We start from the raw sequence: 16,630 nt of genomic DNA, 5'->3' as shown, positions 1-16,630 counted from the left end.
GTTCTGGGTCCTGTGTTGCATAATGAGCTCCATAATGCCTCAAAGAGCGTTTTAGGAATTAACTATCAGATGATTGTAAAACACTTTGCAAGTTTGTCACGTTGGGCGGATGGAACCGACGATCAAGCCCGTTGAACTGGAAGAGGCAAGGAGACGGGTTTGCAGGATTTGGTGTGTTCTGTGGTCTCCGCCAGACAATTCCCTAATTGAGCTGCCGAGGTCGGAGGCTTGTGACGTTCAGAATGAGACCCAACAATACTTGTGTGGGGTTTAATGGCCCCGGGAATCATTAACGAGACAAAAAGCCATGATTTCCCCTGGATTAACATACAGGTTGGGGTTCGGCACGCCGAGATTCATTGTTTTGGTCTCCAGCCCAAACATGCTAGAGTCATTATATTGTCATGTGGTAATTAGCTGTTCCTTTAATACAAGTAATAAAAATTAAGCCTAAGAGCGACTTCAGCAATGCCTTTTACATAATCCAAAACAATATTCAAATGCTGGAGGCGTCTAGTCATTCAACTGTACCGTAGTAAAGTTTGAAGTTTAATGCATAGAGATGTTTGAACATTGAGTTCATTCTTTATTCTGTGACCAGTTTTGCTACTTAGGCATTAACCTTTAATAGTGTTAAATTAAATATACATGCCTAATGAATAATTATGAGATTGCCAGAATTTTCATTTACAATGCAATGCTTTGAAATTTTGTCTAAAGGTCTAGTTCCCATTCACTTGATAATGTGCGTGTTATTTTTTATATGTCACTGAGTTCCTGGCTGAATCGAACGGGGGAAGCTATTTTTTATTCGAAGCAGACACAGTGGGTCCTGGCCTTTTAAAAGGAATGGACTAGAAAAGTTGTCGCCAGAAATTTTCGGGACGGAGAGGGCAGGACACTAGCTTAGCTCTTTAAAAATATAATTTGTACGGGCAGCTGTGCTGGAAAGCCTCCATGCGCGAATGTTAATAGAATTTTATCCGAGTGCAGCGGTTCTCCTTCTCAATCCTTCCCTGACCTCCGTGTCAAGTTCAGATGGGTGTTCTAGCTGAAGGGGGCCCTGGGCGGACTGTCTCTGTCCTTCAGGCCTTTTGACCTGCATGGGGCCACAGGGAGAAAGAAGGGTGAAAAAGGCCGGTGTTGGAGGTGGGGAGGTAGAAAAGTACCCTGGAGAAGCGTGAAATGAGAAAAAAAAAAAGGACAAAAAACACGGCACCTTGAATGTTCTGAGGAGTTCCGCCTCTGGGTTATCACTACCCCCTACTTATAAGGACCCGTCTCCCCAGAATAGCTTTTGAAATGTAATTTAATGTAAATATTTTAATGCTGATTAAAATAATAATGCAAAGCCACAAATGAGAAAGTGACATAGTCATAAACTGTGTAGACACCCGGGATAAATGCCCCCCTCCCGCCCCAGGGGTCGCATGACGGCCAGTGCTGTGTTAAAGCCCCGCGCACGGGTCCGCCACCGCACTGGACATTCCCCAGGGCCTGCCTCTTTGTAAACTCTGCGGAGACGCTGGCATCTCGCAGGGCTCCTGGCGGACTGGCCGACTCAGACATGGGAGATCTCCCCTCGCTTCCAGGAACCGAGGGTGGTCTGAAAAATTAATGACTCTGGTATTTGAAAATCAAGTGCGCTCTTGAATATATGCCCTTGTTGATGCTCGGGGCCCGGTGTTTAGCATTCCTACCGCAGAGACTAAATCTTCGCAGCCACCTCACAAGTGAGACTGGCGTCCATACCAGAAATATCTCCAGTAATCTCCTCTAAGCCCAGCGGACTGGGTTATTCCACGCGGACCGGCCGAGAATTCTAGGGGAGGCGCTCGCCCGGTGCCCAGCAGGTGGACCAGACGCACCTTTCTGGCCGCAGAGGAAAGAACGGAGAGCATCAGCCTCTCCCCACCGCACGCTGAAATAGCAATAGAGTCAAAGGCCAAGAGTCAGTATTGCAAGTTCCGTGTCTGCAGTCTGGAATTTGAGGGGAAAATCCAGTTTTGTGTAGGTCCGTCTGATCGCAGATCACACACCGAGTGGGCCCACGGGACCTCACGCAACCCGTGCAGGTGCGGTCTCCCGCATCCGCACTGTGACCCGGGGAGTCTTACCCCCGCAGCTGGCCAGCCCGCCACGGAGCCGGGAAACCCTGGCCAAGCCACTGTGCTCCCAGGAGCTTTAGTCCCACCTGCGAGACAGGAACACGACACACCATCACATCCCCTCCCTGGGATGGCAGGGAAGCTCCAGTGAGAAAACGTCCATCAGAGTGTCCGTGACGGCAAGACGCTGTCAGGGGATCAGTGGTACTTTCAGCCTCCCAAGCATTACAGGAGACTTGCGACTTCTGGTGCCTCCCCTTGCCTCCGCCACGTGTGTCCCCTTCCTGTCCATCAGCTCGAGGACCCAGAAATCCTTCAAGTGTCGCACCATGTCAGAGCCGTGGGCAGATCCCAGTGCACCCATGGCCACTGCCACACCACAACCACAAACTGTGGCCCTGGAGGCTGGGGCTGCGTACCCGTCCTTTGTAGGCTGCAGAAAAGCATCCCTGGCCTGTCACCTGGGGCTCTGCAGGGGGGCAGAGAAGCCTCGGGGGAGCCAGGGCAGGCTGACCTCCTGGGCCCCGCCGTTGGCCTGCTCCGGGCCATGTACGTGGCTGGTCTGTGCCCAGAGTGGGGTGACGTGCATTATCCTCTCCCGTAGATCCCGTGCCTGCCCTGGACCTCGGGCAGCAGCTCCAGCTCAAAGTGCAGCGTCTGCACGACATTGAAACGGAGAACCAAAAGCTTCGGGAAACTCTGGAAGAGTACAACAAGGAATTTGCCGAAGTGAAAAATCAAGGTTGGTGGCAGACGGTTCTGTGCTTTACTTTGTCTTGTCTTTGCCTTTTTTGTTGTTGTTCCCCTCTGCCTCTAATTGCCTCCGCACACTGTCGGGACGAGGTCTAACTGGATTCCGTGTCACAATGTCAGGGTGGGACCCAAATCAGAATCGTTAGAGAGAGTTGATAATAGTAATAACGCGCAGCCGTTTGGAAGCAAAACTTCTCCCAAGCACAGTGACGACGCCTGCTCTTACGGCCCTGTGACGGGGCTGCCCAGGAGTCTTTCTAGTCCTTCCCAGATCATCGTGGGATGGGATCAGCCTTTCAGAAGGCTGATGGGCGGCCTGCGGGCGACACCTGTCAGAGAGCCAGCTCGTGATCAAAGGGTCGGAGCCATAAGTCCTTTGGTAATGGCCGCTGCTCCATGTCCCCTAGTCCTTCCGAGTTTAATGAAAGAGAACCAGCCGGGCTGCCCAGCCAGCGACCCACCCAGGCTGGGAGGGCAGAGGTCGCCCGGCTCTTCCTTTTGGGGAAGAACAAAGGGGTCTCTGCAGCATCTTGAATCCAGATGTGGTCACCGTGTGCGGGAGCCTGCGGGCTTGCCTGTCGCGGGGACAGAGCGTGGCCCCATGTCGCAGCCGCTGCCAGTCGTTCTGCCAGCGCCACCTAAAACGTCACCCGTGTGTTCTGGTTTGGGCATGTGGGCGAGGGAGGAGCTGGGAGCCAGGGGCTGGCCTTTTGGGTGACATCGGGGGAGTGGCCCTTTCTCCAGTCTGTTCCATGCACTGGAGAACAATCACTTAGATCTTTAAAGTGTCCTTGGCTTTGAGACCATTGGAGACAGGCTTCAAGGAGCAGTCCTGAAGAACCCCTTTCCCCCGTATCGGGGGGAGTACACAGACCCCCAGGAGCCCCCACCTCACTCTGGCTCCACAGGGACCAGTAAGCCTTTGGGGTGCATCGGGACAGCTTTGTCCTGCTTCACAGTGAGGCACTGGACACAGCAGGCTGGGATCTAGGTTAGAGAAGGGGCCGCCTTCCCCCACACTCCAGGTGAGAGAGAACCCCGGGAATGCACGCATCCGGGTTCCTAGCAGCACTGCCCAGGAGGAGGGGCTGCCTTTCTTCCTCCCATGACCTCTGACGTCTCATTTTGACAGACCCGCTCTTCCTGTTTTTTTTATGGATGGATTTTTTGTTGTTGTTGGAGGAGGTGCAGGTGGGCCCTGGGCCCTGTGTGGTCTCCCTCGGCGACCAGGCTCGCTTGGCTCCCCCAGGGCCAGTTGCCCCACGAGGAACCGTAACCGGGTGTGGGATGTCCTCCCCAAAGGCCCCATCTGATGGGCTTTTTTCAGTGAGATACCCTAGTCCCCAGACTTCAGAACAAGGCTCCGGAGGCAGACAGACCTGCTTTGAGACCCTCCAGGGCCACTATTTAGCTCTGAGACCTTAAACAAGTGATCGAGAGACCTCACTTCGTGAAAATCCTCCCTTTCTTGGGTGGGAGGCCTCACATCGTAACCACTAAGGATCGGGATGGGCTTTCTTGAGATGCTGGGGGGCCCTTTAGCGCACTTTTCCTGGCACTCAGTAAATATCAGAGGATCTTACTGCCCACGGCTGTTTTTTCTAGAAATTCCCACCTTATTTATTAATATCTTTACAAAATGACAATTTCCTCTCCTTTCTTCCCAGTATATGATGGTTTTGACTTGGAAAGGTGGAGTGCACATGACGTGTGTTTACGTCACAGCCATAGTGTAGATGGATGCAAAGTTAGAGCGGAAAGGGCCTCTTTATCAAGTGCTAGAACTTTCCCCGCCATTTAAAGCTGAGCACACTGGCGCCCAGGCGCGCCTATAGAGCAGAGCACTGCGGTTCTCTCTGTGCGGCCAGTCTCCTCCCCCTTCACGGGCTCACAGGGAGGGGCTCCGCTGGGACCCCCCTGGGGAACGTCCTGGACCCGGGCCGGCTTGCCAGAGGAAGACCAGAGGCTCCAGGACGAGCCAGCCCCGGCTTAGTCTCGGCTGGCCAGCGAGCAGCCCGGGCAGGGTGGGGATGGCAAAGAGACGCCGTCAGACAGCCAGCTGGTGCCCCGGCCTCCCCTAGGGGGAGCATGGCTGTGTCACTCTGAGAAACCCCGCTGGAGTGAGCACTGAGGTCCACGGGCAACACAAATAACTCCCACCAGTTGTGAGAGGCAGAAATGCTCCACGGTGACACAGTCACATAGACCCGACTTACAGAGCGTGCGTGTGTTTTCAGAGCTGACCTGTCGTGGTGTCCACTTGGGTCCGTTCCTGCCCAGCTTTGTCCCTGTCACAGTGGCTCGACAGTGACGTGTGTGCTTAGCTGTAAGGCTCACACAGCATTTCTTCCAGGCCCCAAACAGCCAGCCCCAAAAGCAGAAAGACCCCCTTTCTCCTTTCAGATGCCCTGACGGGGTCATTGGTTTTAATTTCCTCTCTCTCTCTCTCTCTCTAAGGAGAACCCAAAGGTTTCCACTGAATGAAAGTGGAAGGTTCTAAGGAGAGCCCTTTGGGTCCACTTCATGGAAAGGACCCATTCCTTCTCTTCACGAAAGAGCCTTTGGCTTTTTTCCCCTAAGCCATGCGGGTACCAACCACCCGCTCGTGGGGTCCGGCCTTGCCCCGCACGTCTGTGCAGCTGGGGCTATAAAAGCCACATGTGGGTCACAGCCTGAAGGACCGAGGGCCCCAGAGCAAGTTCTTACTTGGGCAAAGACCTGGCAGTCAGTATCGTTGGGTGAGCCTGAAGCCCCCTTGTCACAAGCGCCATCCAGGCCTCCCCCAGTCAACCTGCCTAGGCTCCCCCATTCATTCGTGCCTTGGCCCTTTCTCGGCCTCGCCGTCTACGAGATGGATCATGCACAGCAGGTGCGGCTCCCCGAGAGCTCTGCTCTGCTCGGAGCTGGGGCCTCAGTGCCTGCCAGGGACGGTCCGGCACAGAGGGTGGGGTGGGGGAGTCTGTGGGAGGGAGCAGGCGGAACAGGCCTGCCCTCGAGCCACCCACGGGTCTGAGTCAGAGCGCTGCCCTGTCCATTACATCTGCTTTGGCGTTCCCATTGGGTTCATTAAAGCGAGGGCTAGAAGATGCATTCGGTGGTGGTGGGGCCCAGGCTTTCTGGGGCCAGCCCTGCCCCACGAGGGGCTCTGAGCACTGAGCCCCGCAGAGCTCCTCCGTCGCCCAGCCCTCTGCCCACACCCCTGGCACTCACTCTCCCGGAGATTTGGCTCTTCCAGGAGTCCCCTGCTCTGCGCACACAGCCCCCAGTTCGGGGTGCGTCCCTTAGATGTGCACCGTGCCCGCTTAGCACACCCCGTCCCCCACGGTACCCCATCACTTGTGAACCCGCAGGACCACAGCGCAGGGCTAGGCACGTCTCTAGACTCACCTGACTTTGGCCAGGACCCCTTCTTCCAGAACGCACACTCGGTTATGAACTGTTTTCTTTGTGAGAAAGTACTTAAAGTGCGCAAAAACACGATTCATCTTCCCTCAGTAGAGGACTAATTTAAAGCTTATCAATAAGATGATATTCTGTGTGACCACTGATCCTCCCCCCAACTTTTTTGTAAGTCGTATTGAAGAAACTGTAGCTCTTCTTCCCAGCAAAATCCATTGATCCTCCACAGCCTAAATGTTTAAAGTTCAATTTAACATTTAGAGAGTAAAAGGTCTCCGAAGGGACTCGTAACAATTGATTTTGTGTCAGGGTTGAGGAGCTAGAGTTTAGAACAGCGATCCTACCAGGTCGCAGAAGGCTTGTGTGTGTAGCCGCACAGAATCTACGCCTCTCACTCCCATCTTTCCGTTCTGCAGAGGTTACGATAAAAGCACTTAAAGAAAAAATCCGAGAATATGAACAGACTCTGAAGAACCAAGCGGAGACTATAGCTCTCGAAAAGGAACAGAAGTTACAAAATGATTTTGCGGAAAAGGAGAGGTGAGTGTCTGGTGGGGTCTGCACGCACTGACACGATGTTCTTAACTCTGAACTTGACTCTGCAAGGAGCGTTCGGAACAAGCTCGGGAGACCAGCCTGGATGGTGAACCACACTCTGTGGGGCTCTCGCCAAAATTTTGTTTAAAAACTAAAGGTGTCCCTTACTCTGTCATCTGGGAGATTACCTTGAGGGCCATGCATTGTTTACCCACAGGGGGTGGCGTCAAGTTGACAAGGGGACCAGAGTGTGTCCGTCAAGGCCACGCGGGTCCAAGGCTTGAGCACAAAGTGTGTGCACTTGGCATGCGCTGACGTGAGCGAAGATGACAGGGCGTGGCCTTGTGCCCTCTCTGGGGATGCCCTAGACACACATCGAAATCCTGCCACCTGGCGAAATGAATGTGGATATTTAACATCAGCCACAAATCTTGGGGTTCTTGTTTTTTGGGGGGCTTTTTTGGGTTTTTGGCCTCTTTTCTGTACCTCGCCACACTCCGTATATCAAGCAGCCGATGTCAGTAAAATTTGTTACGGATAGAGAAACAAGGCTTCAGATTCGGGACCTGCCCGTGCTCTCCCAGCCAGCCACCCAGAGGTTGGACCAGAGCCCAGCTCAGCACTCCAGCCTCAGCCTCCCCGGTGGTCTCACGTAGCCTCCCAGAGTCCTCGCTGCAGGACCAAAGCCAGTCCTATGCAGTGTGGGAGAGCGGGGCCGGGTACTGCCTCCAGGGGAAAAGGGAGCCCCACAGGGTCAGGGCTCCTAGTGCCCAAAGCAGTTTCTCACCATGTTACTGATAGTAGCTAGGGTGAGGGGTTGGGGAGGCAAGCCATCAGAATGCCGGCCAGAGAGGAATGCGTAGGTAAAGCTGGGCCATTCCCAGCTAGAACATGGCACAGCCATTAAAATAATAACAGTGTAGAATTTGAAGTGAGACCAGCGATGTATCCAGCATGATACGGAGTGGAAAATGCATGATAGACAATTACATCGTGATTACCGCTACACAGAGCAAAGTCATGCATCTGAAAATGGTGGGAGTAAATTCATCTGGGAATTTGATATTATTAAATTGGCTTTTCAAACTAGGTAGAAGAATTAATTATATTTAAAGATGCAAATACCAGACTGACCACTCGGGATAGAAGATAAAGCTAGATGATTTTTTTTTTAATGTCGTTCTTTACACCAAGAAATTGAAAGCAATCTAGGCTTTAAACATTAATAACTCAATTGTGTACATACCAGAAGAAAACTTGGGCAAGTATTCTGTTTTTAGTAATTTTGGAGTAGGTATTTCTTTCTGATCATAGTTGAAAACCGATTATTTAAACTGAGAAGACATTTTCCAACCACGTAAGGGCCCTCACAGATTAGTAGGAAAAAACGAGAGCTATGAAGTGGACGACGGAGATATGCAGACAGTTCGTACAAAGAGAAGCAAATGCTCAGCTTTACTCAGCAGGAAAATTCGGTTTAATTTTATCTAGTGTTGGCGCAGGAAAACAACACTCACATACTGTTGGCAAGAGTTTAAATTAGTGAGGTTTTTTTGATTGCTGGGAAGTTTCTCAATATCTATCAGAACAACAGTAATAAAAAAATCGCACGTACTCTTTGACCATTCTAATTCCTCTGCTAGAACTTCAACAGACTCACTGTCACAATTACGCAACAATGTCTACATAATGATCACTGCAGAATTGTCTAGTAGGAAGAGGCAGTAAACAATCCAACAGTCCGCAGAGGCTGGTTCATTAATTATTTAATAAGAATGAGGGGGAGCCACGTATGCTGGTGTAGGGTATGCTGGTGTAGAACGTTTCCAAAGTAAGGAAGTGAGTGGAAAAGCGGGCAAGTCACATGTGCTGTGATCCCTCTCACACTGAAAGGGACAGGGAATGTCTATTACACTGTTGTATATCACGTGTGAGTTTATAGGATACTTCTGTCGGTGGGTTTGTTTGTTTTTTTTTTAACTCAGAACCTGTAATAGTTTTATAATTGGAATATGTGAAAACGTGAGCAATCCCTTCTCCATAGGGATGGAAATTTGAGCAATTTTTTTAAACGACGTAATCTCTACTTTTCTGTATTCCCAGGTTTGTTAGTCTGAGAGCGTGTGTTCTCTTCGTATGATGTAAAAATAATAAACTTATTTTTAGACATTTTCTGCAGATGAGGAGGAAGGAATGCTATTTATTGACCAGGGAATTCATCTGGAGATCAGGGGAAATGTAAATCCGGGGACGCTGGGTTCAAACACTGACAATCGCACATTAGGTATTATGGTCACATTTACATTCCATTATAACAGACGTGGAGCAGCTGTCACATCTATTAGCACATCCTTTATTCCAACAAATTCCTTCATTGTGTCAGCAAAATGTAAATGTATCATTCTTCTTGGGGAACTTTGGAAAACAATGAGTGCGTGATGATGATTTTTATTTTTATTTTTTTAAATATCTGGCACGTGAAGAGCAAGTTACGTTTAAGATGCCCGGCTGTGGCCATCAGCCTGCATCAGGTCCCGTGGGATGCACGCTCCACCTTGTGTCCCATGTGGGTACAGAGTTGGGGCGCTGAAGATTGGGGAGCAGGCAGGTGACGCTCATGGCGCCCCCAGCGGTAGCCCCATCATGCACCCATGGCCAGTGGCATGGATTGCCACAGAGATTATTGGCCACCGAGCTCCAAAGCACACAGGATGTTCACATTGGGGAATAAGATGACCAAGTTGGCTTTATTCTCTTCCGTTCTAGAAAGCTGCAGGAGACGCAGATGTCCACCACCTCAAAGCTGGAGGAAGCGGAACACAAAGTTCAAAGTCTGCAGACAGGTGGGACGTTCTGTATCCTAGTCCAGTCCATTCGGGGAAGATGGAAGTGGGGGGCTTTGGGCTGTGCCCTTGTCCCCCTATTCGCCCTGCCATACCCCTATCCCTGTACCAGGCCCCCTGGAGGAGTGAAGGAGCCCACGCTCCTCAGAACCCCCCCCCCCCCAGCCTCTCGACCTTGACTTCATTCTCGCCCACCCTGAGTCCGTAAGGTCCAGGTGGGAGGGTCTGAATTCCTTTTTCCATCCCTTCCACACGCCATCCTTTCTTTCTGCTCTTTTTCCAACAAACACATCTAAATCACCAAACTGTCAAGGACTGACATCTCATTTGGAACCATGAGGGGGAAAAACAAAAAAAACACAACACTTCTTCCCATCTTAAGCACAGCACTAGTAGAACTTTAAAATTTAAGATGCTCGAAAAGGTTGTGCTGGGGTTTTTATCGTTTCTTTATGCTTTTTTTTTCTTCTCCTCCTTTCTCTTTCTCTTTCTTTTCTTCCCCTGAAAGGGAAACTGCGTCATATACTTAATTTGAACGTGGGGGGAGAAACATCAGAAGACCTCATAATCCGAGGGAGTACCTCATGCCGGAGTGTGAGAACATAACCACAGCACATTTCCAGACACGTGAATGAGACCCCTCAGGATCTCAAGATACCTTAAAAACTCACTAGGAAATCCGTACAAAGAGATAAACAGTCCAGTAGAATGAGGGGCCAGAGACGCAAACAGGTGGTCTGAGGGGGACATGCACGTGGCCAGTACATGCATGAAAAAACATTAACAATTCTTAACAGGCAAGAGGATGCTCATTAAATCAGGGGAAAGATTGTTTTGCCTGTCATACTGTCAAAAGAATTTTCTTTAATTGATAATATGCGGTGTTGGTGAGAGTATAAGAAAATAGTCACACTCCCGGTATTGCTGGGAACGTAAGTTGCCTCCTGGGAGAGCCAGCCAGCTGGCGTTTGTCCGGAGTGTCTCCGCTCCTGACTCCAGGACCTTGGCTTCTGTGGGTCCTCAGGTGCCCAGCGTTTGGCTGGCTTCGTGCGAGAGCTCACTGTTACTGCCTGTGTCCCGATACGGAGAGCTTTCCATGCAGTTCTGCTCACGGAAAAGAGCAAGTCTCAGAAAGTATTTGGATCATCCTATCTGTGCAGGGTCAGGAGGGGGAGAAAAAAAAAAAATATATATATATATATGTGCAATTATGTATGAAAGTATTTTTTTAAATAATAAAATATATGTAAAAGCAGGAAATGTACACACTGAACCAGTAACAGGAATTATCTCCCAGGAGGGGGCGTGGCTAAGAGGAGGCGGAAGTGAAAGGGGATTTTTTTGGCCCCTTCTGTGTACTTTTGTTATCTTGGACTCCTTGGATGCGTATATACTGCTTGTGTACTTTTTCTTTCTTTCTTTTTCTTTGGCTGGGGGAGGGGCAGAGGAAGAGAGAGAGACTCTCGAACAGGCTCCGCGCTCAGAGCCCAGCGCAGGGCTCGATCTCATGACCCTGAGATCATGACCTAAGCCGAAACCGAGTCAGATGCTTAACCGACTGAGCCACCCAGGCGCCCCTACTTTACCTTTTTTAATTTAATTTGAATAACTGGTATCTTATATTAAGGTTTTATGTCCTCTGCCTTTCAGCCCTGGAAAAAACTCGAACAGAATTATTTGACCTGAAAACCAAATACGATGAAGAAATTACTGCCAAGTAAGTCTCCGCCTGGCTTCCCCCGTCTGCATGCTTTCGGTCAGGTGTCCCCCAGCTTTGCTAATCCATGGAAGACACCCCCCACCCCGCTTTGCCCTCCTGTCTGTTGGCTTTCACAAAGCGGTACAGGATTTAGGAGGCACTCAGCCTCAGAGCTGCTGTGGGGACAACAGCATCACCCCCATGAGCTGCTCGCGTCAGTCTAATGACCATGGTGTGACAGTAAGCTCTGGAGCTCCTAGAACACTGGAACTTGTGTCCTTAATTATTGGAAAGCCTCATCAACATGTGCCTTTTTCTAAGAAAGTTTGGGAACAGGGCATCTTATAGAAGAGGGGACACATGGGACCCTTCGGGGAGCTAGGTCTGTGCAGATGACGTCCCCTTTTCCCTGTGTCTGCGTCCTTGGCTCCCACACAGACGTATTTACTCGCGTCACCCCTTAGAACACTTGGCATCCATGTACGGACACATCCATGTACGGACACACAGGGCGTGCATGTGTTGGGGGCAGGCATGTGTCACACGAGGCTCTTGCCAGAAGGAAATCCGTGATCTGGGCCAGCACGGATTCACTCCACCCACGTGCAGAACACCGGAAAAGAAGGAACAGTAGTGACAGAAATCAAGAGAGATGACAAAGAGCAGCGGTTGTCCCTGTCCCAGTCTCCCCTGTCAAAGTCCAGACAGGAAGGGCCACCAGACAAGAGGTTGAGCCACCTCCTATCCTGGGTGCCTCCCCCAGTGTCCCCCAGAAGCCCACGGCCCCCAGGCTGCCTGCGCCAGTAAGGAGGGTCCCCCGCTGTGCTCCCAGTGTGCCTGTGTAGGCATCACTGTCCGGGGTGGGGGGGCATTGGTATCTGGCCCCCTATTCTGCCAGCCCGCCACCCTTATTTTTCTATTATTTCTTCCTGGATTTTATTCTACTAAGAATAGTCATTGTCTTTCTTGGTAAATTCCTTCCCCCACCCCAGGTTCATTATTTTGTTTTTGCAACCTACATCTCTTTTTAGAAGACATAGATACGTCTTGCATTTCTATAATTAACCAAAGCTTGCTTCGTTGCTCACTTCAAAAGTTGTGCAGCCTGTCTCTGAGCCCTTCTAAGCCAGTGTTTCTCAAACTGGGTGTCACAGGGCAAAGTCAGTGTAGTGAGCAGCAGCCAGCCCGTTGAGCAATAAAAAAGAAAGGAAAACGAAACAACAGAGCGGAGTAGACAGCATCACGGCTCCCAGCACAGGGTAAAGTCGAGTATTGTTTTGTGACACTTTTGTGTTCATCGTGTGTAGAAATCTAAAAATACAAATGTACGGTTGTCGGGTTTTGCCGTGTAAAATGTGGCTCTTTCACGGGGTCCCAATCAGAAATCATTTTGAAAGCCGCTACTCTGAGAATGTTTTAAGAGGCTCAGCTTCCAGAAGCTGGCGTCTCCTGCCCTGTCCTCCCGGGGCGTGCCGGGGAGGTGCCGTTAGCCGCCGACGTGTACCTGCTTAGGGAAGAGAAGCAGCCTGGAGACGTACGGCCTCTACCGAAGCCATTCAGAAATGACAGCAGATAATGCCACTTGTCACTTGAGGGCTAAGTACTGGTCCCTGAGTTAAACTCATCATTTCTTTATTAGGCATCTAGAGAAGCCACAGAGAAAATTTGTGTCCATTGAATTGGTTTGTGTTAGGCGTTGGGGAAGCGACTTAGCCCAGAAGAGCCATCTAGAAAGTGCTGACACGCTCCCCGCCCCCAGGTTTCCATCCCCGCTGGGTGGGGAATCTGGCAGCTGGGAGCTGCTGGGAGACAGCCCAGAGGGTCAGGGTCTCTCATCCTCTGTCCCCACCCAATCTGACCTCACTAGAGGCCAGGCTGACGCTGGGGGATGACAGCGTAGCCACCTGTCAGGGCTCTGCTCCCAGGTGACCGCCTCTTAAGATGACAGGGATGATTTTTAGTCTTAAGTGTTTTTCTAGTTACTGTTTATAGACACACTGACTCCTGGGCTGGGCAGAGAAGCCGGCTCTGTCCTGTTACAGGTAAGAATTAAATCTTGGGTCCCCTGAGCCAGCAAGGTCACCAGGGGGGCCCCAGAGGCCCTAGCCCTCCCCTCAACTCCTACGACCCTATTGGCATCTGATGGGCAATGGCGGACACCGGTGTGGGCTCAGTGAGAAATATTTCCAGATTCTCATCATTTCAGTGTGTCCTAAGGCCAAAAAGATTTTTCCCCCCAAAATCCAATGAAATGAAAACCCCTGCATGACTTGCTCATGTTCACTAAACTCCAGTGAGTGGAAATAGAAGCAGAAAGTATGAGAGTTGCTTATTCTAACAGAATGTTCTGCTTCGGGACCGGCTGTCGTCACAGACTGCTTTCGGGGCCATGGGCGCTTGGGGCGTGTCACCTTCCAGGATCGGAGCAGAGAGTTGCTTGCCTTCCCCCGAGAGGAGCAGGGAGGCAGGGGTACGGCGTGCCTGCGTGTGCTCAGCGAGAACAAGCCTAACTCATGAGGGTCACGACTCAGAACAGAGCCACTGCTCAGCACAGCCGACATTTCTAGAGGGCTCCCTCTGAGCCTGGCCCTGTGCTCTGTCCTGAAAATCCCGAGGTGAAAGGTTCAGGGAGACAAGCCGTTGGAATCCACTGTGATCACTGCTGTGGTAGGGGGTCCGTCAGCTGGCACAGCGTGTGTGCTGCCAGGGTGTCCACAAGACCGCACATTCCAGCGAGGGGCTGGCAGGAGGGATGCCACAGAGGGAATGTGGCAGACTGGCCGGGATGTACCACACTGAGGCTTGCAAGGACCTGTGGCCTTTGGGACGAAGAGTGACCCCTGCCCTTACCCTCCCTGCTTCCCACTGCCAGAACTCCCGTGGCCGAACTCAGCGGCAGCCAGTGGGCAGCCTCTAGGCGAGGCTCAGCCAGCTGGAGCAAAAGGAAAGGGTAATCAGAGAAGACTTCCTGAAGGAGGTGACATGTGGTTTGTGGTTGAAAGATGAGTTCGGGTGAGGGGCTGTGGAGGCAAAGGAGTGCAGATGTGTGAGAACACGGAGTGGCCAGGCTTACCTGCCAGACGTGCCAGACATGGGGATGGGGCAGAGCGGGTGCCGTGTATGTTGGGAGCGGGGGAAAGACAGCGGACTTGGGCCTGCATAGGGGTTGGGCATTTCCCAAGTTGGAAATGGACTGACTGCTAACAAAAGGCAGCCTAGGGCCAAACTTACTGTACATGCTTCCCAGAGTAAGTAATCCACAAAAAATGTGGAGAATGGACTGAGTCAGTCCTCACTACTGTCTTGTAGCTTTGTGGGGAGTTCATCGGCCTGGGAGAGCGCCTGTGTGTGGAGGCTCCCCCCCTCGCATCCCTCTCCCCCCTTTATTTTATGGGGAAGCTTTGTCACTCTGCCATCTGCCTCAGGCCCACCATACGTGTCTCTTAGTAGACTAGATGTCTTCTCATTAATACGTACGAGTAGAAGCCCACCAGGGGCAAACCTTCTCACAAATGGTCTTAAAACATTTCTAAACCATTTCTTTTCTCTCTCTCCAAGAGTAGGGATTTCTTAAATCACAAAAGGGGGATGGGGTGGCAGGATCCAGCATAGGTTTCAGAGAAGGCTTCCCTGCTCACAGGGCAGAGGGTCTGGGCCTCTTCTGTGGCCATGGGGGCACTCGCTGACCACCACTCCCACTTTCCTTACCCAACGGCAGACACGCACAGCAGCGGTGGTGCAGAGTCGGGGAGGGGGTGCGGGTGGCCCTTAGCATGGCCGCTAGTGACCGTCCCCTCTTCTGTGATCAGCAGAGTGGGGCCTGGTATGTGCTTCTGAAATCAGCAGACCTTGGGGAAGGTGGGCTTTAATGCCATCATCTCTCCAGGGGCTTCCAAGAGCCCACGTTGCCCTCGCCTCTCTGTCCCTGGGAGATGTCCCCCGCACTTGGGAAAGCAGCCCTAAGGTCGAAGGCACCGAGGCCGGTCTAAGAGCCCGGTTTATTGTGAGCAGTCACCACCCCGCATCAGCTGGGACAGCGCGGGCCGACTTGCAGCAGGGAAGTTTTCCACGCGGAGGCTTGAAGCAAAATGTAATTAGCCTTTATGTGCAGAACAAGGACCCATTGATGAATACAGCTGGTCTTTGTTTTGTCCCGTCATTGAGAGTGGGAGGTAAAAGTGTTCTTCTTCATGTTTATTAATGCAAGATTCCTTAGACAAATGGCAAGCACAGTTTAATATTTGTTGGAACATAGGGGGGTTTGCCAAAACAGTTGTGTAAGAGGATTGCAGGGTTGCAGAGTAGGACCGTTTCTGGGTTAAATAAATGAATTATGTCTCTGCTTCCCCCCCCTTTCCTTTCTTTTTTCTTTTCTTCTTTTTTTTTTTTTTTCCTTTTGCCCTGAGAGGGGCACCCTGGGTCCCGGTCTTCCCACTTGTGTTAGCAGATGGAAAGTTAGCGACCCGATTGACTTCAACCTGCACAGGCCAGCCAAGCAGAGGGGTGTGGATTTTAGTAGGTAAACAGGTCCCAGGATGCCCGTGGAGGTGGACAGGCTGCTTCGGGGCACGTGGCACCTGGCCCCGGAGAGAGCCTGGCCCCCGCCTTCCGCAGCCGGCCGCCTGGGTCCGCAGCTGGGTCGGCACCGCACACTGCGGGAGGAGAGCGTTGCCCTCCCCGACTAGCATCCTGGGCGAAAGTGCAGGAATTTCTCCTCCCGTCCGCAGCCCCCTCTTTGCTGGGTCCCCGGAATCCTGGCACAGAAAGAGCTTCCGTTACAACACATACAGTCCACTCACTGCGTTCCTCTCGCTTGTGGCCTGTGTGTCTGAGCCTCCCGTGGAAGAAAATACTGAATTGCACTGAAATGCTCTGTGTTTTACAGCTAATGTGAGTCTTAGGAGAATTTGCACCTCCCAAGCCTTTCCTGCCAGAATTCATATTTCTTAAGGCTGCTCGTGTTCTAGTCCTTTCCTCTGTACTTCTGAAAAAGCCCTGCATTGTATACACGCCGACTTCCATCGTGTGTTACAAAAAGGGACATTTGTGAACACCTTCACTCTGGTTAATTTTAAAGTATTTAGAGCATGTAGGGAACCAGGGCCTTCTCACAGGACACCGTGTGCTCTGAGAAGTGAGCCTGGCTTAGGGCTCTGTGGGAATTGCCGGGGCGGGGGACCTGTATGTGCCCCACATCGTGGAGGGCAGAAATGCCCAGCGGTGGGGCGCGTGGGCCCCGAGAGGTGCTCCGACAAGGGGAGGGGACCGGCAGCTGGAGATACGATGTGTGG

At 51.6% G+C, this 16,630-nt stretch overlaps 1 protein-coding gene across 10 annotated transcripts in view; it reads left to right on the top strand.

Annotated features, from left to right (window-relative positions):
* The window catches only part of CUX1 (cut like homeobox 1), a 358,424-nt gene that overhangs the window by 209,001 nt on the left and 132,793 nt on the right, over positions 1 to 16,630 (top strand). For all 10 annotated transcript variants that reach the window (XM_047712793.1, XM_047712792.1, XM_047712791.1 and 7 more), the window contains exons 5-8: positions 2,713 to 2,850; positions 6,677 to 6,800; positions 9,564 to 9,640; positions 11,291 to 11,357. In XM_047712793.1, coding sequence (XP_047568749.1) covers positions 2,713 to 2,850; positions 6,677 to 6,800; positions 9,564 to 9,640; positions 11,291 to 11,357 — 406 coding nt within the window. The remainder of the gene's footprint in view (positions 1 to 2,712; positions 2,851 to 6,676; positions 6,801 to 9,563; positions 9,641 to 11,290; positions 11,358 to 16,630) is intronic.

Source organism: Lutra lutra, chromosome 18 (genome assembly GCF_902655055.1).
Source record: "Lutra lutra chromosome 18, mLutLut1.2, whole genome shotgun sequence".
Classification (NCBI taxonomy): Eukaryota; Metazoa; Chordata; class Mammalia; order Carnivora; family Mustelidae; genus Lutra; species Lutra lutra.
The sequence above is the reverse complement of the archived record's forward strand: the minus strand, read 5'-3'. Positions and strand labels throughout refer to the sequence as shown.